The following is a 24,191-nucleotide window of genomic DNA, read 5'->3' on the forward strand; positions in this document are numbered from 1 at the left end:
ACTTATAGTGAACTCACTGTGATTTGGCCAGTTAAGGAACAGCATGGAAAGGGAAGCTGGGATACACCTGAGATGCACAGTCTACATTCCCTGAGTTTAAAGAACTGTGCAAAACATAATGTACACCTCCAGTAATGAGCAGCCTCCATGGCAACCTTTGTCATGCCAGCCACAAAAATCATATGATGAAATCTGGCAGAAAATATGTGCAAAGCTTAGGGCTGTGAGGCAACCTGATGGCTCTTGTGTACCTTGAGGTCCTGGCAGGCCCATGACACCTCTGAGTCCAGGTGGTCCTGGTAAGCCTGGGACACATGGTGAGCCAGGGAAGCCCGGACAGCCTGGTGCTCCTACATCACCTTCTGGGCCTCTAAAACCTTTGGCACCTGGAAATCCTGGGGTACCAGGTTGTCCTGGAAAAAAAAAAATTGTTAATTCCATTGCTCACTGTCCCTCAAAATTCCTAATTTTAATTTTGAAATGCACATGGGAGGTTAATATAGTATCTTATTTATCCTCTAGTTTTTGCATAGTTTGTGAAAAGTGATGCTTTTCCGCAATTTAGAATTGGCTGTTGTGGAGAATTTCTTCCTTTAAGGAACAAATACAAATTAAACCCTCATCTATATGTACAGAAGAGAATTTCTGATGTGTAGGAGCAGAATGGGAGTAGCTCACTGGCCTGCACCAGGTGCACAGCACTGGCTCAGTTCTACAGGTATTCCCTGCACTGAAGGATGGGTGTAACTGCTTAGGGCCAGGCAGAAGGAACACCTGTAAAAGGAAACAGCAATATCCTCTATGGGGGGGGGGAGGACATGGTGCTGTGGAGACAATCACTGCAGCAAACAGCAAAATGTAAAAACAGGGAGTACTGTTAACAGTCACCACTATGGATCTGAGTGAGAGGAGGTTTTCTCCGAACCAGGAGCACCTTTGCTCAGATTTTGTCCTTTGAACATGTAGAAGTGTTTCACAGAAGCTGGCTCATACCTTGAAGTCCAGGAATGCCTGGATTACCCCTTGCTCCCTGTGCACCAGGGGGTCCTGGCAGCCCCCTGTTGCCTGGGATTCCTGGAGGGCCATATGTGGTGTCACCTGGAAGACCTTTCTGACCATCTGTGCCAGGTGGACCTGGAAGGCCATTTTTGCCATCAATTGTAGATCCTCTTTCACCTTCATCACCAGGATCACCAGCTGTGCCTCGAAATCCTGTTGATATGATTTTTAAATTCAAATAGAGCTTAATTCAAGAGTTGTTCAGGGTTTTTTGTTTTGTTTCCCCACCTCTCCCAAATGTGGAATATTGTAGTCCAAATTTAGTCAGATTTAAGTTATCACCTTGCAAAGAAAAATAACATCATAAATTAAATTTCACATTTCTTATTTATAGCTAATGATACATGAGGATTGAAGGAGGTAATTCCTATGGGAAGTGACAGGGGTTTTCTTTGGGGCAGCATCTGTCTTGAGTACTGTCATGCTTGTCTGGTTCAGTGCTCTCTGGACACTGAACTATTCATTTCAATTCAATTCTGCTTTACCCTACCCTACCTTTCCCTGTATTGCAACTTGCCCAGCAGCTCTCCCAAATTAGGGACAGCAGAATTCACCTTCTGGCCCAGGGATTCCTGCCCCTGGCCTTCCTCGATGGCCTTTCTGCCCATCAAAGCCATTTGGTCCAGGATGCCCAGGGAGTCCTTTTAAACCCTTTTGTCCTGGAAATCAAAATGAAATACATAAAAAGGCTGTCAGAGCACTAAAATATGTGATCTGAGGATTTTATCTTTATTCCATGCAAATTCATATACCTTGAAAAGAAGCTGATTTAATCTGCTTCTAACACTTTGGGCAAGGGCCACTACCCAAGTCATAAAAAAATGCATGGTTGCTGTTTTTCTAAATGAACATGTTCCCTATTCCATTAACAGCAGACTGCAAATCACCCATGTCAATTAGGAAAAAAGTATTTCCTACAACATTTTCATGTTACAGGCCATGAACAGTATTAACCTAGTGAATGACAGGTGTCAAGTTCTTTTACTCTTCTGTGCTATGTCCTGCTTCTGGAATGGTGCAGATGAGCTCAGTACACTCATGTCTGTATAAATTTTTGTTCCCACCCACAACACTGATGTCAGGGAGCTGTGGAATACCATGTTACACAGCTTGAAAATCCACTCTTTCCATTTCTTCTAATTTGCTTGAATATTTCAAATGTCTCAGAGGGGATCACAAGCAACACTTTGCCAGTTCCTGGGTGAGTTCTTTGAATTTAAATAAGTTGAAGTAATGATGATAAGTATTGAGATTTTAGGGCTCAATTGCAAATTGCCATGAGCAATACAGTTTTAGAAATTACAGACTTGCAGCCTACCTTTGCCTTGCACATCTCTTTCTCCTGGTATGGAGATGTACATACTCTAGGCCTTAGCCAAGTCCAGCCATATTTTACAGACTCTCTCATGCATTTTCATTGAGGCAGGGAGTTTGAAGCTACCTTGATTTAATTATTTCCATGGAGGCTGCCTGCACACCTGTTTGGCCCTTGATTCTATTGGAGACTACATTCCTGTGTATTTGCAGTTTTACATTTTGAAACACGTACTTTGTTGAAAAACTAGAATAGTGTAGCTTTTTAGGATAGCCTCTTTTCTTTAATTAGCAACTTAAAACTCCATTTCAGTATAAATCAAAAATTATTCAATACATAAACATACCTTGAACACCTTTAAAACCCGGGGGACCTGGATTTCCAGGATATGGTGATGTAATGCAGACAGTTTCACCTGAAGCAAGAGGGAGAAGAAACTGGCCTATTGACTTTAGATTAACTGGAGTCTGAGCACTTCTGTAATATTTCTGGGGAACTACCCAACCACATGTGCAAATGTGCAGTGACTGCTTTTGCACATTGTTATTTCCATATTACTGAAGTTTTGATGGGAAATCTTAAAATATATTTCTCTTTATACTTTCTATGGTACATTGGTAATATTTCAAATTGTTGTAATATGGTTTTATTTTTTAAATGCAAAGGGTTTTTTAATTGTCATGGCAATTTGTTTTACAATACTCTCTATTGCAAGAAAGAAATAATACTTTCATTTCAATTCTATCTACAGCTATCACTGACTTATTTTGCTAAGCATTTTTTATAACAAAAAACCAGGCCAAGCTTTAAGTATAAATTGTGTTTTCCTATAAATTATTTTAACTCTAAGTGAATAGCACTATATGTATACATATAGACATGCATTTAGAATGACACATTAATATAAAACATAATACATATTAAACCATGATGGATGCTACCAAACATCCAAACATGTATTTTGCTATTTCATTCTTAACATAAACATTCAAAATTACCTTTCTGGCCTTTTGGACCAGGTGGCCCAACATTTCCCATATCACCAAAGTCTCCAGGGCTACCTCTGGCTCCTGGAGACCCAGGAAGCCCCAAACCAGGCAATCCCATCTGGCCTTTTACCCCAGGAGGTCCCGGGAGCCCAGGGAATCCTTTATCACCTGGAATTGCTACTCCAGAATCGCCCTGAAATACAAATTCTCAGTAAGTAACAAGAGCTAATTTCTCTCCTTTCTTTGATTATGAAAAAGCAGATTAGAGAATTATCTGGAGAAACACTTTCACAATGGAAAGACTACATGGATGACATTAGTATTTTTAAATATTCAAAGGCAATAGGAACAAGGGGTTTGTGTATTTTTTGTTTCCTGACCCTGTAATATTGGCACACAGTATATGCAGAGATTATCCTCAGGAGTACCAAAATAAATGGTAATACTTACAAGACACTAATTTTTTAATGCATAAAAACTTTCATAATCTTTCATAAGATAATATGTTAATTGAAATGGAAAAAGTCTGCAGAAGTCAAACATACCTCAGCTCCTTTTTCCCCTGGCAATCCTTGTTCCCCATCTCTGCCATCAAGACCTCTTTGGCCTGGAAGTCCTGGAAGTCCAGTAGGTCCTCTTTCACCTTTTAATCCTTAAAATATTTTTTTGGGAAAAAATTAATACTTGCTGTAATTTTAGGGCTTAAAGAAATTCTGGGTAACTGTTGATCCTTTATCCATGATAATTCCCAGTCCTTGAATTCCTGTTCCTTAACAAGGCATTTTAGGCTAAGGTAGGCAGTTTGTAGTTGGATGCCTGATGAAACATCTTGGTCTCTCTGTAAGAGAGATGTTCACAGGCACCACAGGAATGTGGCTTTTGTCTATGCTATACATAGAGTTAAAATATTTCACTATTGAAACACATCACAGATTTATTCTTGATTTCAGTGAAGTCAGGCTATAGCAGTGCTAAATGATACAGAATGTTTGCATCAATATTCCTCAAAGGTTTTTGGTTTTTTGCCCCCATGCATTTTCTTGCACCAGTATTTATGAGAAGGTAACTTTTGCATCAAGGACAGTAAAACTATTCTAACACAAAGATTCATTCTGCTGTGTCAAGAAATCCTTTGCAAATAAAAGCAAATGTTTTCCCCTGTTCCAACATCTGTAAAAAACCCACAGGCATCCAAAGCTAAGCTAACTTTTTATAAACAATAAGAAGGACAATCTTCTGTGAATAACTATTTTAGCCTTTCTGACTAGGCTTTGCCATCAGATTGCTGTAGTTTATTGTTCTCTTTTTCTTTTGCTTTTGCAAATCATAACCATAACTGTGGAGAGGTTTCGATCTATTTAATTACAAGAATTCCAGTTGTGCAACTGGTGGCCTATTGTTTCTCTTCAATGCCTGGTCAAGAGTAATTTTTAGAAATAGGAGAGGAATCTGAATAGTCATTGACACTGAAGTTTTCCCAAGAAGGATGTTGGTGGCCTAATATGAGAAAACAGCTATGATATTGGTATATGACAATTCAGGAGGTGGCTTCTGTTCAATAATATTTCTTCATTATTTCACAGTATTTGTATTCTGCTTAGTCTTTGCTGTCCAGACCTCTGAAAAACCCCAATTATCAAATGCTGTTAAAACTGTTTTATGGCTCAACTGTAGAGAAAAAACCATAAAACACTGTGTTGATCTTGTGTTTAGCAAGAAGAGATGATACCAAGAGAGCAGTTTGGATATATATGGCCTCTAAGTTTCAGTAACTTATTGAGCTAATGGATTTAGTACATAGTAAATTAATGTTTTTCTTACACTATTGCCTAGACATTGTATAGGAAGACAAAAAGGTTAACAGTAAAATGTGTGTTTACCTTTTATTCTAACTCTTCCTGGATCACCCTTCTCTCCTTTTTCCCCATGCTGTCCAGCAGAACCAGGAGTCCCCTTATTGACAAAGAAAAGAGTTGTCAGTTATCTCCAGCATGGAATCAAAGTGGGAATTGAAGGGAAAATTAGATATCTATCTCTTGCATGGTTTCTTCAAAAAAGGCCAATTAAAGTAACCAAAAGGATGCACTGGTCTCTTTTGATGGTCAAAAAGAGGAGTGTGAATGGCATGTGGTCTTTTCAGGCTGACTCTGCCTCGTGCACAAATACACAACTGTGCTGGTTTTGCATTAATTGAGGAGGGAAGAAGCCACCCACAGAAATTATTTTTCTGAGAGGAGCTGCTGAGACCTTCCTCCATGTCTAATAACAACAATCACGGACTCATTTTGAGTATTGACACTTTACTAAACCACTAGAAAGCTGAACATGCCTCTGTGAACACACATGTTAAAAATGAACAAACCCCGGGAAATCTCAAATTGGCAAACCAAAACCACTACAACAACTGAAAGAAATTGTAATGCCAGAGCACTGGGCCCACAGCTGCACAGATGTGGGACTGCAAATGTAAGAATATCAAGAGACAAATGATTCATTAACTCTTTCCTCTGCAGACTTCAACCCCCAACCCACTGAGGAAGGGATGCTCTGGAGAGTGGTGACTGCTGGATGAGGCTGTCCTCCCAGAAGTGAACAGAGCAGGAAGTAAGTGATGCTTTTTTTCTGAATGAAAACTCACAAAGCCACTAATAAAAAATATAATCTAGTTAGATACATTATATTCTTAGATGAATATATGGCTTGAGAGGTTTAGAGGGCAAAATAAATACTATTCTATTTTTTTATGCTGATTTTTTGTTTTCAGCTGTCCAAGCAGGGTGTACTATTCATATCATCTTTGGTCAAGGTCTGATCTTGCAACAGTATATGTGGATCAAGACAACAATGTGAAATTTACACAGAAGTAAAAGGCCACTAAGGTACAAAAACTGGGGTATGATTTAGGCAACTTCCTCTGTTACCCAAAATCTTTCCCTTAAAAATGATTGGAGCAAAACCAGTCTATAATGTGATTGACAATTTTAAATCAGACCGCAGACTTCTGAAAAATGTGTATCTGAAACTAGAAGTGACTATTTGTTACAATGTCTAGATCTTCAAGTAGGCAGTGATGAGTTGTTAGTGTCTGAAAAGAAAATGAAATATTTGGAAGAAAAGAGAGTAGAAAAATGGTGGAAAATGGTCCATTAGACCAAAGCACTTCTGTACTGAAGTGAATTATTTCCTTCTGAAGTGATTACTTTGTCCTTGTTTCTCAATTAAGTAACCTAAGAACAGCAAAATTCAGGACAAGGCTTCAAGGCTTCAAGCCTTACTTCAGAGCCACAAGGGCTAAAACATACTCTCAAAAGTAACAAAAACATCAGAATCTCACATACACCACTCAGGTTATAGGGTTTTAAGGAAAAAAAAAAGAGTAAATGTAAGTCTTCTAATAAAACTATTGGAACTTGAATGAGAGCCTTTCCACCTCCTTCTCTCAGACTCACAATGGATTTGTTTGCTTTTTTTCCTTTTGAAAGAACATGTTCTGGAAACTTTTAAGTAATTCCTTATGTGAGCAAACAGTTCTGCTATTAAAACAAACCCAAATCTCAAAAAAATAAAACAAAAACCAACCAAGAACAAAAAAAAAAAAAAAAAAAAAAGGCACAAAACCCCCTCCAACATGCCCCTCAAAACAACCCAAAAACCTAACCATAATGCAATGGTTATAAAGCAGGGCATATCTACCTATATATTCAAAGAAAAACCTCTCACACACAAGAAAATGTATAAGAAATACCTTCTATTTGGCATTATTTTGGCATGCAGCATCCTGGATGTACATTCCATATATCAGACCAGAAGAAGCAGAACAAAATCACAGCAAGACCAATAAATTATCATATACTGTATTCCTAAAGCAGTTAAATTAAGCGGTGTTTTGAATTACTGCTCACTCTGGGGACTAAGATAAACTATATGAAGCACATTAAAGAAAATAAGTCTACTCCCAAAAGCAAAAGCTTCTTTCACTAGACTGTTTTAAGCTAAAGTAGATAGAAGTTCCAAATAATTTTCCAGGGCACTTTCTCTACCATTCTTCTTAAATTCCTCCTGAGTTGAGAGGTAGCTTGATGTTATTTACTGAAGCTCATGAAAAGCACTCACAGGGAGCCCTGGTGATCCCACTGCCCCAGATAAGCCTGGGTCGCCCTTTTCTCCGTGTCTTCCAGGGTATCCCATTTGTCCTTTCCTTCCTGGAGTACCTGGAGGTCCTTGCACACCACGGGGACCAGGAGGACCAGCACCACATGAGCAGAGGCCTTGACTTCCTACATGAAAGTGTCAATATTACATTGAAACAGCTCAAAAATTATTACACAAAAAATAATGCTGTCCTTTTTCTTTTCTGTGTGAGTAGTGCACCACATTTAGACCAATTTATCTCATGTTATCTCACCTGGAGAGGATTATCAGTCTCCCTTTACAGTGCTGAGTAACTCTGCACGAACAGGACTCTGCTGACTCAGAAGCCCCAATGCCTTCAGTAACTCTGTATTTGATGGGCCTAAACCTCCAAGTTACCATGAGCTTCTTGCACATTTAGATTTGACACTCCTGGCACAGGTTTTATACTCAAATTATTGTTATCCAGGCCAACTTACCCTTTTCTCCTTTTGCCCCTTTTCTTCCTGGAAGGCCAATCTGACCTTTTGGTCCAGGTTCTCCAGGGATCCCTCTGTCAGTACAGATTACACCTTTGAAAAAACAAATATTCCCGCCAGTGTAAGTCAGGTTTACTGACACAAGCTGGGGTTTCCCCAGCTTAGGTCATGTGTCCTCCTCTCCCTTCTCTTGTTATTGTCACATAAAAAGTTAGTGATATTAATTAATGCTTTACAAGTTGTTGCTTATAGATTATACTGCAACAGACAGTATGGCTAGAGTTGATGTTGACACATTGCTTTTCATTGCCACTGCTATTTTTTTCTACTTAGAACTTTTCTTTACTAAAGGATGCAGATTTGGATTTCCTCCTCAGTATTTTTAACTTAAACAGTTAAAAAATAGTCTATTAGACCAAAGCACTTTTAAATTTTAATATGTGTGTTACTTTTGTGGGTTTAAATCACCCAGAAAACTATGAAAAGCTTGAAATTCGCTGATCAAAAGCTAATAGGAAAAATATGGTTTCAACATCCCATGAAAACTTTGCAATAGCTGTCAAAATGCACTTTTCACTTCTCTGTATTTGTAGCACCAACAAAAGCAATGGATCTGTTAATCTGCAGAATTCTCTTCTTGTTATATGAATTGCTATTGAACCTACTAGGTAGTCCAGGTAAGCCTTGTCTTCCTGGCTGCCCTGGTAGGCCTGGTGGTCCAGGAAATCCCGGTCTTCCTGGGATTAATTCACCTGTTCCAGGCAAACCAGGGTCACCTTGAAAGCCTTGAGGTCCTGGAGCCCCACTTACTCCTGGCAGGCCAGGAAGACCTGAAAAAAAAGAAAGGTTAACAGCCCACACAGCATTAATGTGAGATATCAAGGAGGAAACTGCAGACAATCCAGGACTGCCCTGAAAAATAGCTTCTATATAACTAATGCTTGAATGCAAATCCTTAGGTTTTTCAGGATCCACAAGAAAAGATGCTCCTGCTGTAGACCTTAAATGCTTCTTTTTCTCGTTCCCTCCATTATCTCTTTTGCAGACATCCCAGTTACTCCAGTTCCTCATACAGAGCAAAGCCATCCTCAGCACATCCCTTTGTATCTTTTTGAGATGGAGAGCAGACATTTTAAGCACAGCACTCCAGACACAGTTATACCACGGATTTACCATGGTAGTGTTCTCCTTTGTCTTCTGTTCCTTTTATAGTCATTCCTAATGTTCTGCTTGGATAATTTTGTTTCTTTTTCTGGCTATTAAGTGCTGAGTTAATATTTTTACTGAACAGTCTTTACAGTTGGTGACTTGCATCAAGCAAGACCAAAGAACAGTTTTCTTTCAGCTGCTTTCTTTCCTTCTGGTGTATAGTTCACACTTATCCTCTACTTCTCTTACTTGTTCCATCATATCCTGGTCTTCCTGGAAGGCCTGAAGGACCAATTGGTCCAACTGACCCCATTTCACCAACAGGACCTGGGAATCCAGGATCTCCGCGTTGACCTACAGAGAAGTACAGAACATGTGAGTCGAACACCTTATGGAATTGACAGCTTAAATCTAAATTAAGCTGCAACCAAAATCATAATTTGGAAACTGCACAAGAGTAAAATAACTTAAGAAGCATTTTAAAATGTGTAACAATTTAATTTTAAGGTGGGAGGATTTGGTTACTTTTCTATGGATTCCAGCCCATTTCACAAGCACATTTTTAACTCTTCATCACTTTGTAGAAGTATCTTTGTGCTATGTATTACAAAATGCTGAGAGAAATGTTTGGCTAAAATAAACACGCGTAGCACTTAAATAAGGATTTCATGTTATATGCTTTGGCAGTACACACAGGGAGGCAATTTCAGCATCACCTTAGTTGAAATTATTCAGATGTTTAGAAGTATGTTTTCAAAATTGCTACAAAAAATAAAATTTAAAATTGCAATTACATTCTGACAAAGAAAATCTCAATCAGATGCAAATAGCTTCATTAAATTGGAAAAATAAAGTATTGGCAGCAGTTCTGTTCTCTGTTGTTCCAAAGGCCTCTTTCTCTGAAGATTGTATCCACTCACACACCATGTACATGACTGAGTGTTACTTGAGATATTAAGCATGGGGCTGTTTGTTGTATGGGCTGGAAACCATGGTAGTCTGTGGAAAAAATTTAATTTATTTTAGGATAAGGCCCCTATATAATGGGAAGGTTGTGCTGAACTGGGGTTTTGTTGTAACTTACTTCTGTGATCACAAGAAATTTCTAGTGTTGTACTAGAAATACAATTTATTATGAGCTCTCTGTTGAAATAGTCTTACAAGACAAACCATCCAAGTATTAGATGCAAAAGCACAACCTTGTAGGAAGCAGACCTGGCTGTTCCCCACTGCTTCCTGCTATGAAATAAGAATTTCGACACATCTTTTCACCCATTACATGAGTAAGAAGGGAATAAAGGGAGCTGGGACATTAAAACACAGCCTGAGGTTTAGGGAGGAAGGTAATAAATAGACAGGTATTCTGTTGGGAGTACTAGTCCCAGGATTTTCCCCCTGCAAACAGGAAGCTTACTTGTAGTCTAAAATCTGTGTGTTGTGGCAATACTGAAAACAGGAATCCTAAATGATAACGGGAAGGAAGCTGTTCTTATTTGCTGTCCATTAACCAGCACAGGCTTATTTTTCATTGATTTTTTTGTAGCTATGCTTAGGTCCCAGAATGAGAGAGTCCTTCAGATGTAGTTGTGACTGTATGCACAAAGATCTTCCACACAAACAAACATTTAATGCAACACTTGTATGTTTAACATAGTTCCAGGAAGATCAGCAAGACAAACAAACACAAAACGTGGCCAAACCCACAAACACAGCCTGTGGCCGCTGGGAGTGTTTTAGGGTCCTGTCCCCTGCACCCCTAGTGACTGCTTTCACACACCTTTAGCAAAACAAGTTCTGCACTTTATACAGCACAAACACTAGTCAAAAATAGATATAACCTTTTATAGGAAGCAGTGGAGTTCCAACAGCTCCAGGAGGACCTGGGGGGCCTTTTTCTCCCGGATCCCCCTGTAAGAGTCCAACAATAAATTTTTTATATATAAATATATGGTGTACTAGAATGTAACTGAATATTTCAACAGTGGGGAGATATATAAGGGTGTGACACACACCACCCAGGAAACTTGATTTTCACACTTTGCAGCATATAAAACCAAGCAAAAAGATTTAAAATAGTCATTATCTTTCAGGATACCAGTAGCTAAACAGTAATATAGCCATCCCACATATCTATTTGACTCTTCAGAACATGCAACTACTGTATTTGAGTTCATTCATTTATTGTAAATATGACTCAACTACAGTAAATGAGTATCTATTTAATTGAGAAATTTTGATTTAACAACCAATCTGTAATTAAAAATTACAAAAATTCTGTATCAGGATTAGGAAATTACTTCTATGACAGATGAGCATAAAGAAAGTTTCACTGTCTAACAGCTATTATCAATGGTAAGAGATACTCAAAGCTCTTACATGAAGTTTAAAACATCTGCATTAGAGAAACATGAAAGTGTTTACTAATGGTGAGGAAAATCACTTCTGCTTGGAGGTTTTCTAAATTAACTTGGATTTTGCTACTTAGAATTGCAAGTAAAGTGGATTTTAGGGAAGTCTTTTATGTGGCAAATTGTATTAGACCTCTTGCTTTGTAGATTAGAAATCCACTCTCCTTTTTCAGCAAATGGGACCTAAGAAAACAAAAGTGTCAATGTGGGAACTGCGTAGTGAGGCTGCATTCCCAGACTGGACCCCAGGCCTTTTAGGACACAGACAAGGAGAACTGGATACTCATTCTTACACAAGTGAAAACAAGGCCTCTCTGTGTCATCTTAGCACAACTTCTAGGGTCATTATAGTGCAAGGGATTTTATACCTCCAGGGCCTCATACCTCCTTGAAATTCTTTCACAACACAGCTCCTATATGTACTGCCTGTCCCTGGTCCTTGCAGCAGTCATCTGACTCCTCTTCCTCACAGCCAACATATCCATCTCGCGTCACAGTGCAGCCAACAAATGCCATCTCTCTTCTCAGCACAGCCAAGAACCACCACCTCTCTCCACAGCTAGCCAACCTGCTCTTTTGTAGCACTTGCTCTTATTGGATACAGGTATGGCTTGTTAAGAGCTGGGCCTGTTTCTAATCTTTAGTAATTGGCTCTGCAGCAACTCCTCAGGTGTGAGATTACCTGCTGCACTATTTTCTTACATTCCATCTCCCCACATCTCTGCCTCCTACTTTGTTTTTTTTTAATGGTGTCTCTACGGTAGTTAGACAGTTCTGTCACTGACTGCTGCCCTCTTGATCCCTGGCCTGTTTCCTTTGACTGTATCTTGCAGAATGAAAAAATATCCTTGTGTCATCTTTGGTTCTTTTAAACAGGAACATAAATTTGTCTTCCCTAATGACACAGAAGAGCCTTCTGTGTGGCAGGAAAGAAAAAGTAAAACTAGTATTTTTTCCTGATAAGTGGGTACATGTGGGAGGAAATATTGGCACAGAGGGGAGTGGGGTGTGTTTGTGTCACATTTTTTACCTGAATGCCTGGATAGCCAGGTTGTCCAGGAAAACCAGCAAATCCTGTTTCACCCTGGAAAGGATCACATAAATACAATTTGATTAATCTGTTAAGACATAAGTAATTGAGTAAAACCCAGTAAGGCAGTTATACAGTACTGTCATGTTATAGTTGTATCCAGAGAGTTCACTGGGTACAGGAGATGGTGTTTCACAGAGACTCCTGTGTTGGAAAATTCACAGCATGTATTGCCAGGTTATTCAGACAGTGCTCAGCAGATTCAGTGAAGCTGGGTCACAGAATTAGCTGGAATACATACCAGCAGACTCTGATAGACTGTCTGCTTAATATAGCTGAAATTGGTTTGCTGCTTGCTGAATGATACTCTCAAACTACTGCATAGAAAGCAGCCGCACATGAGCCCTCTTCTCTTTTTATGATTTTCTAATATACTCATCCAGCCAGTACTCAAACTCTTTAGGTAGGCAAGAGTGAAAAACTAAGTGAAAAGTATTTTTGCAGATAAAACTGTCACCTGGAACATAACTCTAGAGGAAAATATTTATACATTAATGTGATTTATGAACAGCATGATCACTATCTTAACTAGAGTTGGGCAAGATACAGATCTATATGCATACATTTTTGTTCTTTATTCCAGTAAGATGCTGTAAGTTCATAATAAAATTTAGCAGGCTTAGCATCACTGGAATTTCTCAAGCCAGAAACATGAACAAAACATGCATGCACCACAAAATTACACAAACAATGTCACCATAAAAAACAAAGTTGACACACTGCAAAACTTTTCTATTATGCTGTATGTGTGTCCCACTGACTTTTCCTCCTCCTTGCAACTTCAGATTCCATTAGCAAATTTCAGCCAAATTTCAGAGTGGCAGAAATTCAAAGACACAGAGTTCATGCAGCTTCTGTGGCAAAAGGTAGCAGAACAGAAAAGAAGGAATGCAATCTGATCTGTGAAGTAGGTGGAAATTCCAAATCTGCACAAATCCACAGAAAACAAAATCTCATTGATCCCACTGTTCAGGGAGCTGCTTATATTTTTTGCCTTCATACCTTCATTCCAGGAAAACCTGCAGGTCCATAAGAACCAGGATGGCCCTAATAAAAGCAAGTAGACTGTAAGCTAAAACAGTAAAAACTTATTTAAAATTAAACCTATTCAGAACTACTGATAGTTAATGTTACATAGATAAATATTACTTGGGATATCTTCCAAAAACTTTGAAAATCTTTTGCAAATAGTTTCTTTGAGAAATGAGCAAGAATTAGAACTGTAGACCAAACCAAGCCAGTCAAGTTTTCAATTAATTTTTTTACCATATTGCATCAAGCACAGTAGTGGAATGCTGCTCCACTTCAGCACTGTTAGGCAAATCCAGCACAAGTAAAGTTGCTGTAAAAAACTGCCATCAACACGTATGGAGAACATTAAAATTACTGTGTTAGTACTGTGCTGTTCCAGAGCAACTTAGTGCTGGTCCAAATATTTAGAGGATAACCCTACAGATTTACTTTCTTTCCAAGGAAAGTCTGTATGAGCCTCTGTTTAAGTCTGAGACAGGGTAAATCCCAGGGCAAGTCTTCTAAATATTCTATACAGGAAGCATGATAGATTAGTTTAAAAAATCCTTAAAGTCTTTCTTGAAATTGCAAACTTGAACTGCATAATTATAGTGTATTTGTGATATAGTTTATTGTGCAACTTTCTTACCCGCAATCCAGGGAAACCAGGAAGGCCTTTTTCACCTTTTTCTCCTCTCCCAAGTATGCCCTAGAGCAGTCAAAATACTTAAATTGATCTTGTTGACAGAAAGAAAAGCAAATGTAGAATAGACAGTAAAAAGGAACCCTCTCTCCAAACAGGTGACTCTGCCTTCTCTTCCCTTGGGGATATCCACAAAGTCAAGTTGAAGTCTTTCCTCAACCTTCTTTGGTAAATATAGAACATGCCCCACTAAGAACACATTCAGATCCTCTCTGTTTCTCTTCCCAAGGAAAAATAATCTGTACTTGTATTTTCTTCATAGTTCCAATCCATTATGTCAACAGCCCAACTGGCAACAACACTGACTTTTTGCTACCAGGCAACACTCAATAGGTATGTATAAAACAGACTCAGAAAGATTTTCCAAAGGATTTTAAATATTTTTGCTTTCACACTGATTTAGGCAGTGATTAAATTTCACAGCAAAAAATGCTGTGCTTTAGAAGTTTAACATAATAACCACACAAGGACTTTGCCAGCACCATGGGGAAAAAAAGTCCCATTACTTACTTTGGGTCCACGTGGCCCTCTGTATCCTGTTACCCCAGGTAATCCTTTTTGGCCCTACATATAAAAGGAAAGTTTTTGTGTATATTAATATGCAGGATATGCCTATGTGCTGCTTAACTTTTTTCAAGTCTTACTCTGAATTAGAAGTGTTAAACGGTATGTTTTTAAGCACTGGGTGTACTTCTTTAGGTGTCCTAGACACAAGAAAAGCAAGAAAAACATTTATGTACTTATCTTTATTTCTGTTAATGCTCTCAAACCAGCATAATGACTGTGGAGGGAGATATATGTATCTTTTCACCTCCAAGGATCTACAAGTCAGGGCTTTGTTCCTACAAACATGCATGACAGTAGTTTTTTTTAATTTGCTGCTCTTCTTGGTTTGAGGCAAGTATACACAAGCATAAATCTGCACTTTTGAGCACAGCCCCAATCTGAATGGCTGCTTATATGGCCATGATTGTGTCATGTTGTAGAGCAGCAAATGTCCCACTTCCCAAGAAAGCGGGGAGTTTATGGAGGTTCTTTTGGTCCTTTCCCTCTTTTCCTATGCCTGTATAGCAGCTGTTTGCACGATCAAAGCCCAAGGTCCAACATGTGAAATCTACTGTTTCCCTGAGCTGAGACTGAAAGGAGCTGGCAATGCCAACTTCACCTTTTCACTTGTGTATTTGAGGACTTCAGACTTGAGGATGCAGAGGACTCTGTAACAATATAGGGCTCTGCAATACAGTTTTTGTTCAAAAAAAAACATGGGTTACAAACATTCTAATGTTCCAAGCCACTCAGCTGTAGCTATGGTAGGTGTGATCTTGAAGAAGTACAAGTTGTTCAGGAAAGTTGTGGATGACCCATTCTTGGAAATGTTGAAGGCCAGTTTGGATGAGGCTTTGAGCAATCTGATCTAGTGGAAGGTGTCCCTGCCTATGGCAGGGGTTTGGGACTAGCTGATATTTAAGGACTCTTCCAACCCAAATCATTCTATGATTCTGTGATAAAACTTGCAATAAAAACTGACAACAAAATCCCACTTGATTTTTATATTAAAAAGAGCACCCTAGAAGGGCTAGGGTTAGTTCAAAACTGTAGATTGGAGTGCAGTTGCCAGGGATATGCAAAACTTATATTGTATTAAATAAGTAAAGTACTAGTGAAGAGCCACAAAGGGATTCAATATCCCAGTTTTCAAATTTGCCAAGATGCCTGAAATATGATTTGCTAATGACAAAAATTGAAGAAAACCAAAGCAAGGGCAGTATCTCCTTTCTGAATCAAGACAGTCTTCTCTCCATAATATGAGCTAAAGGACACATGGGGTGTCCTCTCCTGAAAGCTTGTAGGAAGGGCGCTGAACACAGGATTCTGCGGCAGCTGGTGGTTTCTTACAGAAATGTAGGTGCATCTTATGCCATCCTTGCAAAAATTGCATCACAGGATTGTACTGGCCAGGTTGAGCACTGTTAAATATGATGACAAATTAACACCTTTTGTCCTTTGAACAGCTGAGCTCCAGGAGGTCCAACTAACAGTGGTGACCCAGGTGGCCCAGGCAGTCCAATGTCGCCCTGTGAAAGCCAAAGCAACAGCAGAGATGTTCCATGCAGTATTTCAGTGACACTCAGCTTGTTTTCCTGTTGTACCATAGCACTACATATTTCTGTACTCACTGAAAAGGTACTAATTACCTGCAGATAAAGGTTTGCACTGAGATCTGTAAGCCTCTTTACCATCTGCCCAGATGAGTAAGGTTGGCAATCTAATCTCCTATTCTCCTGACTCATTAAAAATGGTGTTACAGTTAAGGAAATAAGTGAGAATGCCTGGCTCCTGCTCCACATCTGCTGTGGAGATAGCAGTTACAGGACTGTCAAACCTCTTGTATGTACATACAGTCTCTCATGTTCTAGACCAAAGTCTTTAAGCACAAATTTCTGAATGCAGCTCACTGAAGGAATTCCTTCTGCTCAGAATTAATTGATTCAATAACTTCTTCTGTTCTAACATGATTAGCAGGACACAAAGCCACAAATGAATGGGTTCCAGGGAACTCAACAAGACTCTATTATTCTTCTAACTCTACAGCAATAACATATTTAATATTGTTTGTTTTCTTACCGGCTCCCCCTTTTGTCCATCCACTCCAATCCCTGGATTTCCCTAATTAATAAAGAATGTACACAGTTTCAGCATGGTCAGAAAATATGAACATTAGAGTTTGATCAAGTAACTCTTTTGAAAAACTTGATAACAAATAAACAAAAGGAACATTTCAAATACTTGTATAAATTATTATTTCACAGCTTCAGAAGTTATTACCTACCTGTTCACCTGGCAAACCAGGGTAACCTGGGACACCCTTTAAAAGAGAATGAAGACAAGTTAATATGTCTGATTTAGAGACAGGTTTTGAAAATTATTTCCTCTTGCTCTTAGGACCTAGAGGCAGAATTTTCTCTTGGGGTGTACCTATTCCAAAGTGCAATTTATTTCACTTGGTCACTGCTTTCAGGAGAGCTGACCTCTGGTTTCCCCCTTTTCTGTCTCCCACAGGTGGTCTTGGGAAAAGGGGTTAAGGAGAGAGCACTAGGAGCATTTCTCCATGATCACAGACTGCCAGGATGAAACATGTTCATGCAGATATGGGAAGGAACAACATATTCCTCAACTTCCAAACTCATAAGGTAAAGTAAAAATCTATCTTATTACCTGCCTCAAAAATTACTTTAAGGCTTTGATTCACATTGAGGCAAGTTCTAAAATGGGTAGACAAGAATGAATACATATCCTAAGGCAGGGCTGTATAACTGTGGGGATCTTACAGGCAAGCCTGGATGGCCTGGGTATCCAGATGGGCCCGTTGTACCTCTTGACCCCCTAGGTCCCTGGAAAAGATTGAAAAGGATTTTTTTGTGAACACAGAAAGAACTTGCCCTTTTCCACACAAACCCAGCCCCTCTAAGCACCTTGGACTCAGCCTACTGGCCACTGTATTCCACCCACAGCCCAAAGCTTACACTATGCCTGAAATCTCCCTGTGACTAGAGCAGCCCAACACAAGCTTCTGGGTAATACTGGACAAGGCACACTTCTAAGTTGCTAACGCACTGAGAGTTCACTTTGTCAGCAATTGTGCTATGCTGCAGGGACTTGATACAATTCATCAGTGAATGCCTTTTTGAAGGGTATAACAAGAGGAATCCCAAGACATCAAGAATGTGATTCAGCAACAAAATTAAACTCTTCTTCTTTCATATTCTTATGGCTGGAATACCATATAGTGCTACTTATTCTTGGGAGACCCATCAGATACTGTAAAAGAAGATTTCACATCTTGAATTTCACAGAGAAAATACTCTGAATACCAGGGCAACAGCTGCTCCACACACAGCTAATGCAGGTGAGGACAGTCTGTTTCTACTCACTTTCAGCCAACATGAACTAGGGAACAGACTATATAGACTTGATATTTCTGAGACTTTATTCTGGAATTTTGCTATTTAAGGCAGGCAGAGAGAAACCCCAATATTTCTTACCATAGAAAGGAGAAAAAAATTGAAGATCTTCAAGACAAAAAGCAGTTATAGAACCCACTGACTGTACTTACAGGCATGCCAGGGGGTCCAGGATCACCTCTGTCTCCCTGTAATGACAATCATTGGCAAAAGTTTAAGCTTTCTTGTGGGTATTTTCTAACTTTGCAGATATTAAGATCATAAAGTAGCTGTTAGAGTTGCATATGTGTTTTTAAATTTTTTTCCACTAAATTTTATAGCTAGCGAGGAGTAATGGAACAATTACTTTTACCATACATGTTTTCCTACAAATAGATGATTTTTTCACAATCAGATACTTACTGGAAGTCCTTTTCCAAAATGTAAAATATACACTGAATTTCCTTTTTCTCCTTTTTGCCCTGGAATTCCCTTTAAAGAAAAAGAGTTTTTTAAAACATGATCCACTTACTGATATCCTACATTTCCATGGAGAATGTACAATAACTTCCCAGGCTGTGACTTTCTGGTGCCCCTATATCACAAGGTAATCCACTAGGGTCACAAACTATTATTTTATCTAACAAAACCTTCTGTACAGTTGAGCAAACTGGGTTCCCACAGCTTCTGGACTCCTGCTCTGTTAAGGGGCTCCTTAGCACTCGAGTCCTTCAATATTCTACAATCTTCACAAATCTTGCCCTTAGTATCAATATGCCTTCTTTTTCTTTCAGGGAGGCAGTGACTTTAAGTACTAGCACTCTGCCTTTCATGAAAGTTCATTGTGTGACTCAGAAGAATTTAAAGTGATACTGCATACAGATAAAAAAATACAAGTATGGACTGTATTAGATGCATAGTATTCAATATTTTGAATGTTGAATTGTCATTTCTGAGTTTTTCTATTTGAAATCCAAATACAGTGGATATAATTTAACTAAGCTAACCACCTGAATACTGAGTTCAATAAAATGGGACACTGTCAACCACTTGAAAACTGTACTGGTACAGTGTTCATATCATCATAAACTGTCTGTCCAAATCCTGCAGTCAAAATGAAACAGGGAAGGTATTTCTCCCTGGAATGGTACAATAAAAGGAAGAATTACAGCTGTCTGCAGCTGGATATAGCTACAGTAGATTCGACACTGATTACAGGTAAACAACAGCTGCTAGGGAACACATTAAACAAATCAAAAGTTGTTTTTATCTTTAGTTATTTTACATGTGGTCTCTTGTATAATAAAACATTTTGGTTAGATTCAGTTTGTTATCTTCTATATGACTTAGGTAAGGCCTTACAGATAGAAATTACTTTATTTTCTAACAAGGTCAATGAAGTAAAGCCAATGTATATGTACATGGTGTTAAATAAAACAATACAGTACAATGTTATAAATAAGAATTAGATAAAAATGCAGTCAAGTTAGTACCTGGTGCAAGAATTCAATTTAAAAATAGGCAATCTGCATAGAGAGGTTGGAAGAGCATTCTTGCACAAAAGCAAATATGGTTTCTCTATGTTGTTTTTCTGGGTAGCCAAATGAATTTGCACTGGAATTTTAGCATGCAATCCAAGGCTACATGCCTATTGTGTCTCCCTATTCTTGTAGGTTGCAAATACTTTTCTAGGCCTTCCAAAGAGCACATTCCCGAAATTGTTTGGATTTATGCTGTCCCATGTTCTGTTTTTCCTTTATGCCACTTGTCTAATTACAAAAAGTAAAACTCTATTTTAAAGACCATAGTATGTAAGAAAATACAGGTGAAATTAGTGTTTCAGCAGAAATAACAAGTTGCTTGCAGAGGTATTACAAAGGAGGTTATGAGTAAGTTTATAATGTTGTGTCTTTCATAGCATGAAACTGTATTTTATTCTAATTGTTACTATCTTTTATAACATCATTACACTCTTGCACCCTCTCCACATTTTTCTAATGGCTGAATTCAGCATTTTATTTAGCTCTCACTAAACACATTTGATTTTTCATGTGAAGTGCAGTTGTTTTTATTGTGTTACTTAAAAAAATTCAGGGAAGCTGTTAGATCAACTAATCAGCTCTTATTCATTCAGAACTAAAACTTGTTTCCACAATAAATCAAAGACTGGTGACTAGAACTGTTCAGCAAAATTTCTTTGGAGCTACAGTAATTTATTTCCCTTAATAACAAGAATCCTTTTATCTTCAATAGTTGAGTACTGCTAACACAGCTACTTAAACAATTTTAAAGAGCCTTCCATTCTACCAGAAAAAGTAAACCAGTAAAAGTAAAAAAATTAAAGTACTAATTTCAAACATTTTAACTGTGGAACGATCTCTGCAAATATAGATACATGTCTAGGCAAGACTAGGAGTTCACAGAGCGCATATGTGTAAAAAAGTGGTAGCACATCTTAGAGTGAAACAGGACTTAGCCTTGTTGAACCTTCCTCTTATTTCTAAGTCATCTCATGTATATCCCTTAGTCATGCTTTTAAGAAATTTCAAGTACTAATGAATGGTAAGAGGGTTTCAAGCTACTCCTTTTCAGCAGGAGTGGCAATTCTGGGGAAACAATACAGAATTTGACTTTCAAGGCAGCCATATGTGCTTCAAGGATATAGAAGCTTATTTCACTTTCAAGGTTAATCTGTTAAGGCAGTCTTTTACTCCCAATAACCTGAGTAAGAATTCCTGGGAATTCCCTGTGCAGCACTGTAAAGCTGATGCCACAGTCTAAGAGTCATTTGAAGAGCTGTTAGCTTGGAGGGGAAATGCACTTCACAGTGGGGATGCCTTTCACATACATAAGGACCTCTTAGTCCCATATAACCGTTTTCTCCTGGGAATCCTGGGTCTCCCCTCGAGCCATTGCAGCCGTCCAAACCGTGCTTGCCTCTGGGTCCTTCCCTGCCTGGGAGGCCCTGAAAGACAGTTTAATACACCATGATTAATGGGAAATTACTTTTTAAATTAACAGAACAGTTCAGAAACAAATATATCTCAGATGTGAATGAGATGACCTCTCACAGTGGTGCTGGTTTCATATTCTTTTGCATTAGAAATGTCTTCTATTCTGAATAGATTTTTTTGTGGGGTAGAACAAATGAGGTAAGTCTTTTGTTTATTTTTCCTTTAATTCTGTTAATAAAGATTTCTCTATACCCTTAAAAGTTTTGCCCTCCTCCTAATCCATATCTCAGAGCAGTCAACGAGTAAATAATTCTACTGGGTGCACTGGCGATATGGCCAGCACTAGACCCACTACAGCTATAAAGCTGAAAAAACCCACCAAAAAAACCCCAAAATGAAAAAAAAAAAAAATTAAACAGCCTCATGCTTTTTAATTATTAGGAAAAAACAAGTAAAAAAAGGACAGCTTGATCCAGGCACACAGTAATTACAGAGATTGTAGTTTTTCTAACCTAGTAATAACTAACCAGTGTCTAGATGAGGATTAGTTCAACTAAAAGTTAGGAATTGGGCAATGAAACAATGAGATTTTTCTTGGAATGATCTTCCTGTTGGAAGAGGAAACCTATTTTTCACCAAACTAAAGATTTTTGTAATGACAAAATATTAATTTTGACACAAATTTTTTTTTGGGGGGGTGGAAGTCTGAAAAATTGTCAAGAGAGTATCCTGAGATTTACCTGAAACACTTCTGTCAGTTCTACCTTTTTCTTGTCTGTAAATACTTCAGTCTAATTTGTGGAGACTGTTTTTAAATTAACATTCTTTGCAAAAAGAATATACATTTCTTGGGAACACTTCCTTTTTTTCTGCCAAATTTTGGGCTTGTGACCTCTGCACTATCCAGACATTTTGGCAACAGTCCCATTGTCAAATGTGGACAGCTGACAAGCAGATGCTACAACACCCACTCAGCTTTTGGTTCTGTTTTTACTTTCAAAACTCAACATTTTAACTTTATTTGATCCACATGAAAGTGGTAGCATCACAAGAATTCAGTTCTAGCAGAGCATTTTGAAAACTGCATTATCTAAGATACTATTTCACCAATTTTCACAAATACATTGTCACATGCTTATAAAGACATATTTAGGGCCCACTTTGTTTATTCAGTCCCTATTCAGGTTACTATTACTGGACTCAATGGTTGGGTTTCTTCCTGCAAAAGGACTACAAGCAAAAATCAGAATGTTTGAACAAAAAACAGGGCATTGTTTGAGATATTTTCAGAGATGTTAAGAATGAACCAAGCAAACTACAGTGTGCTATAGAACGTGAGAGAAGAAATACTCTGCTTTTAAGCCTAGTGGTAGTCTCTGCCTTCACTGCCCCACTCCTGCATGAAAATTCTGTACTTACCTCTTTAGGATTTGGTGGTGTTTGTTATCAACAGGAAACACAGTTGAAGTTAACCTAGTTATTTTACATTTTTCAAAACATGTAACTCTCTGAGAGAAATGTTAGAGGACTTGCTATGAATTTATGGGACCTGTAATTTTTTATAAAGAAATATTTGTTTAATACGTACAGGAACACCATCTAAACCAGGAAATCCTGGGACTCCGGTTGGGCCCTAAAAACAGGTGATATGAAAAAACAAAGCTGATGAGGTCATTACTTTAAAAGAATGAAAAACAAGAATATGTGCTACTATATAGCAAGAAACAAACAGTCTTGTTTAAAATATGAATCAAAAGCCATAATTTCAGAAATTAAGTATCTGAAAAAACTTCTACAGGCCTAGCAGAAGACTAGTGCCAACAGTTACCCATGTAACAGGTGGTATTAACACCTAATACTCAATTCACACTCCAAAGATTATCAAATGACAGAACAGGAGATTATCTCTAATTTATAAAATGTTTCTGTACATAATTTCACAATCCTACTCCTGTTTTTCTAAAATTTTTGTTACAGCATTTTCATTTTTGTTACAGCATTTACATTTCAGGTGTGCTAGATACTGACATTAGTGATTTCACTGTGAGATCAGTTAAATTAGACTACTAAAGCTAATATGAAGTACCAAGGGCCAGGGATCGTACAGATATGAAAGATATGAATCTGAACGGAAATTTATACTCTCTAAGTGGTAATAAAATTCTGTTTAGTGCAGCATTTTTAAAAGCACCATACTGCTCCCTCCAGCTCCACATTTCTACACATTCTTTGAGATTAAGGAGGATGATGTGGTATGTGACAATCAGAGTCTGTCTGTTCACCATACTTTACATCTTCTGACAATTCCAATTCTGCAGTCCACAGCAAAAAATCTGAAATATTTTTTCAAGAATTAATTATCTGTAATTAACTTCTGTGAGAATTTTATGTGAGCAAGGGTATAGTTTGGCAAATGCTTTTTGATCATTCATGTTCTGTTTCACTATTTAACATTTAACATTACACACTTAACATTACACACTCAACATTTAACATTACACACTTATACCTAAAAGACCTGTCTGTGATGTTTCCTACCTTATCACCTTTTTCTCCAGCTGGCCCAGGCTTCCCATTCTCACCTCTCTGTCCTTTCTCCCCTGGCAGACCAGCTGGTCCTGTAAATCCCAAGGACCCAATTGGACCTTGAGCTCCCAGCTCACCAGGCTGACCCTGAAAAGAGTCCAAAGAAGTGAATGACTACTGCTGTAACCTCCACAGCAATTCAGAGATGACCCTGTGCATAAAAGAAGGCTTACAATGTATAAATATTCACAATTCAAAACAGCTGCTGGACGGCCTGCAAAACTGTCTCACGGATTAGGTGCTGTGGGACCTTCAAATTGAACAATTTGCTGAAGGTCATAATTTCTTTTCACCTTTATCAGGTCTCCAAGACCACCTCTCTGAGAGGCTTGGGATAACCTCCAAGTCTTCCTGGGTCCAGCAATTTTAAGTATCA

General features: G+C 38.3%; 1 protein-coding gene across 1 annotated transcript in view; it reads right to left on the reverse strand.

The window, feature by feature from the left end:
• COL4A4 (collagen type IV alpha 4 chain) overlaps nt 1-24,191 on the reverse strand; it is a gene marked incomplete at its 3' end in the record, with an annotated part of 56,015 nt that overhangs the window by 20,712 nt on the left and 11,112 nt on the right. Inside the window, exons 4-28 of the mRNA XM_084212190.1 lie at nt 23,768-23,902; nt 22,818-22,862; nt 21,124-21,240; nt 18,699-18,767; nt 18,449-18,484; nt 17,664-17,726; nt 17,165-17,200; nt 16,960-17,001; nt 16,329-16,409; nt 14,845-14,898; nt 14,281-14,340; nt 13,623-13,667; nt 12,561-12,614; nt 10,961-11,030; nt 9,372-9,476; nt 8,639-8,803; nt 7,974-8,066; nt 7,477-7,640; nt 5,244-5,316; nt 3,909-4,015; nt 3,373-3,556; nt 2,721-2,789; nt 1,614-1,718; nt 994-1,212; nt 252-413 (exon numbers count right to left, since the gene is read on the reverse strand). Coding sequence (XP_084068316.1) covers nt 252-413; nt 994-1,212; nt 1,614-1,718; nt 2,721-2,789; nt 3,373-3,556; nt 3,909-4,015; nt 5,244-5,316; nt 7,477-7,640; nt 7,974-8,066; nt 8,639-8,803; nt 9,372-9,476; nt 10,961-11,030; nt 12,561-12,614; nt 13,623-13,667; nt 14,281-14,340; nt 14,845-14,898; nt 16,329-16,409; nt 16,960-17,001; nt 17,165-17,200; nt 17,664-17,726; nt 18,449-18,484; nt 18,699-18,767; nt 21,124-21,240; nt 22,818-22,862; nt 23,768-23,902 — 2,353 coding nt within the window. The remainder of the gene's footprint in view (nt 1-251; nt 414-993; nt 1,213-1,613; nt 1,719-2,720; nt 2,790-3,372; nt 3,557-3,908; nt 4,016-5,243; nt 5,317-7,476; nt 7,641-7,973; nt 8,067-8,638; nt 8,804-9,371; nt 9,477-10,960; nt 11,031-12,560; nt 12,615-13,622; nt 13,668-14,280; nt 14,341-14,844; nt 14,899-16,328; nt 16,410-16,959; nt 17,002-17,164; nt 17,201-17,663; nt 17,727-18,448; nt 18,485-18,698; nt 18,768-21,123; nt 21,241-22,817; nt 22,863-23,767; nt 23,903-24,191) is intronic.

This window comes from Fringilla coelebs (genome assembly GCF_963513975.1).
Source record: "Fringilla coelebs genome assembly, chromosome: 10".
Lineage (NCBI taxonomy): Eukaryota > Metazoa > Chordata > Aves > Passeriformes > Fringillidae > Fringilla > Fringilla coelebs.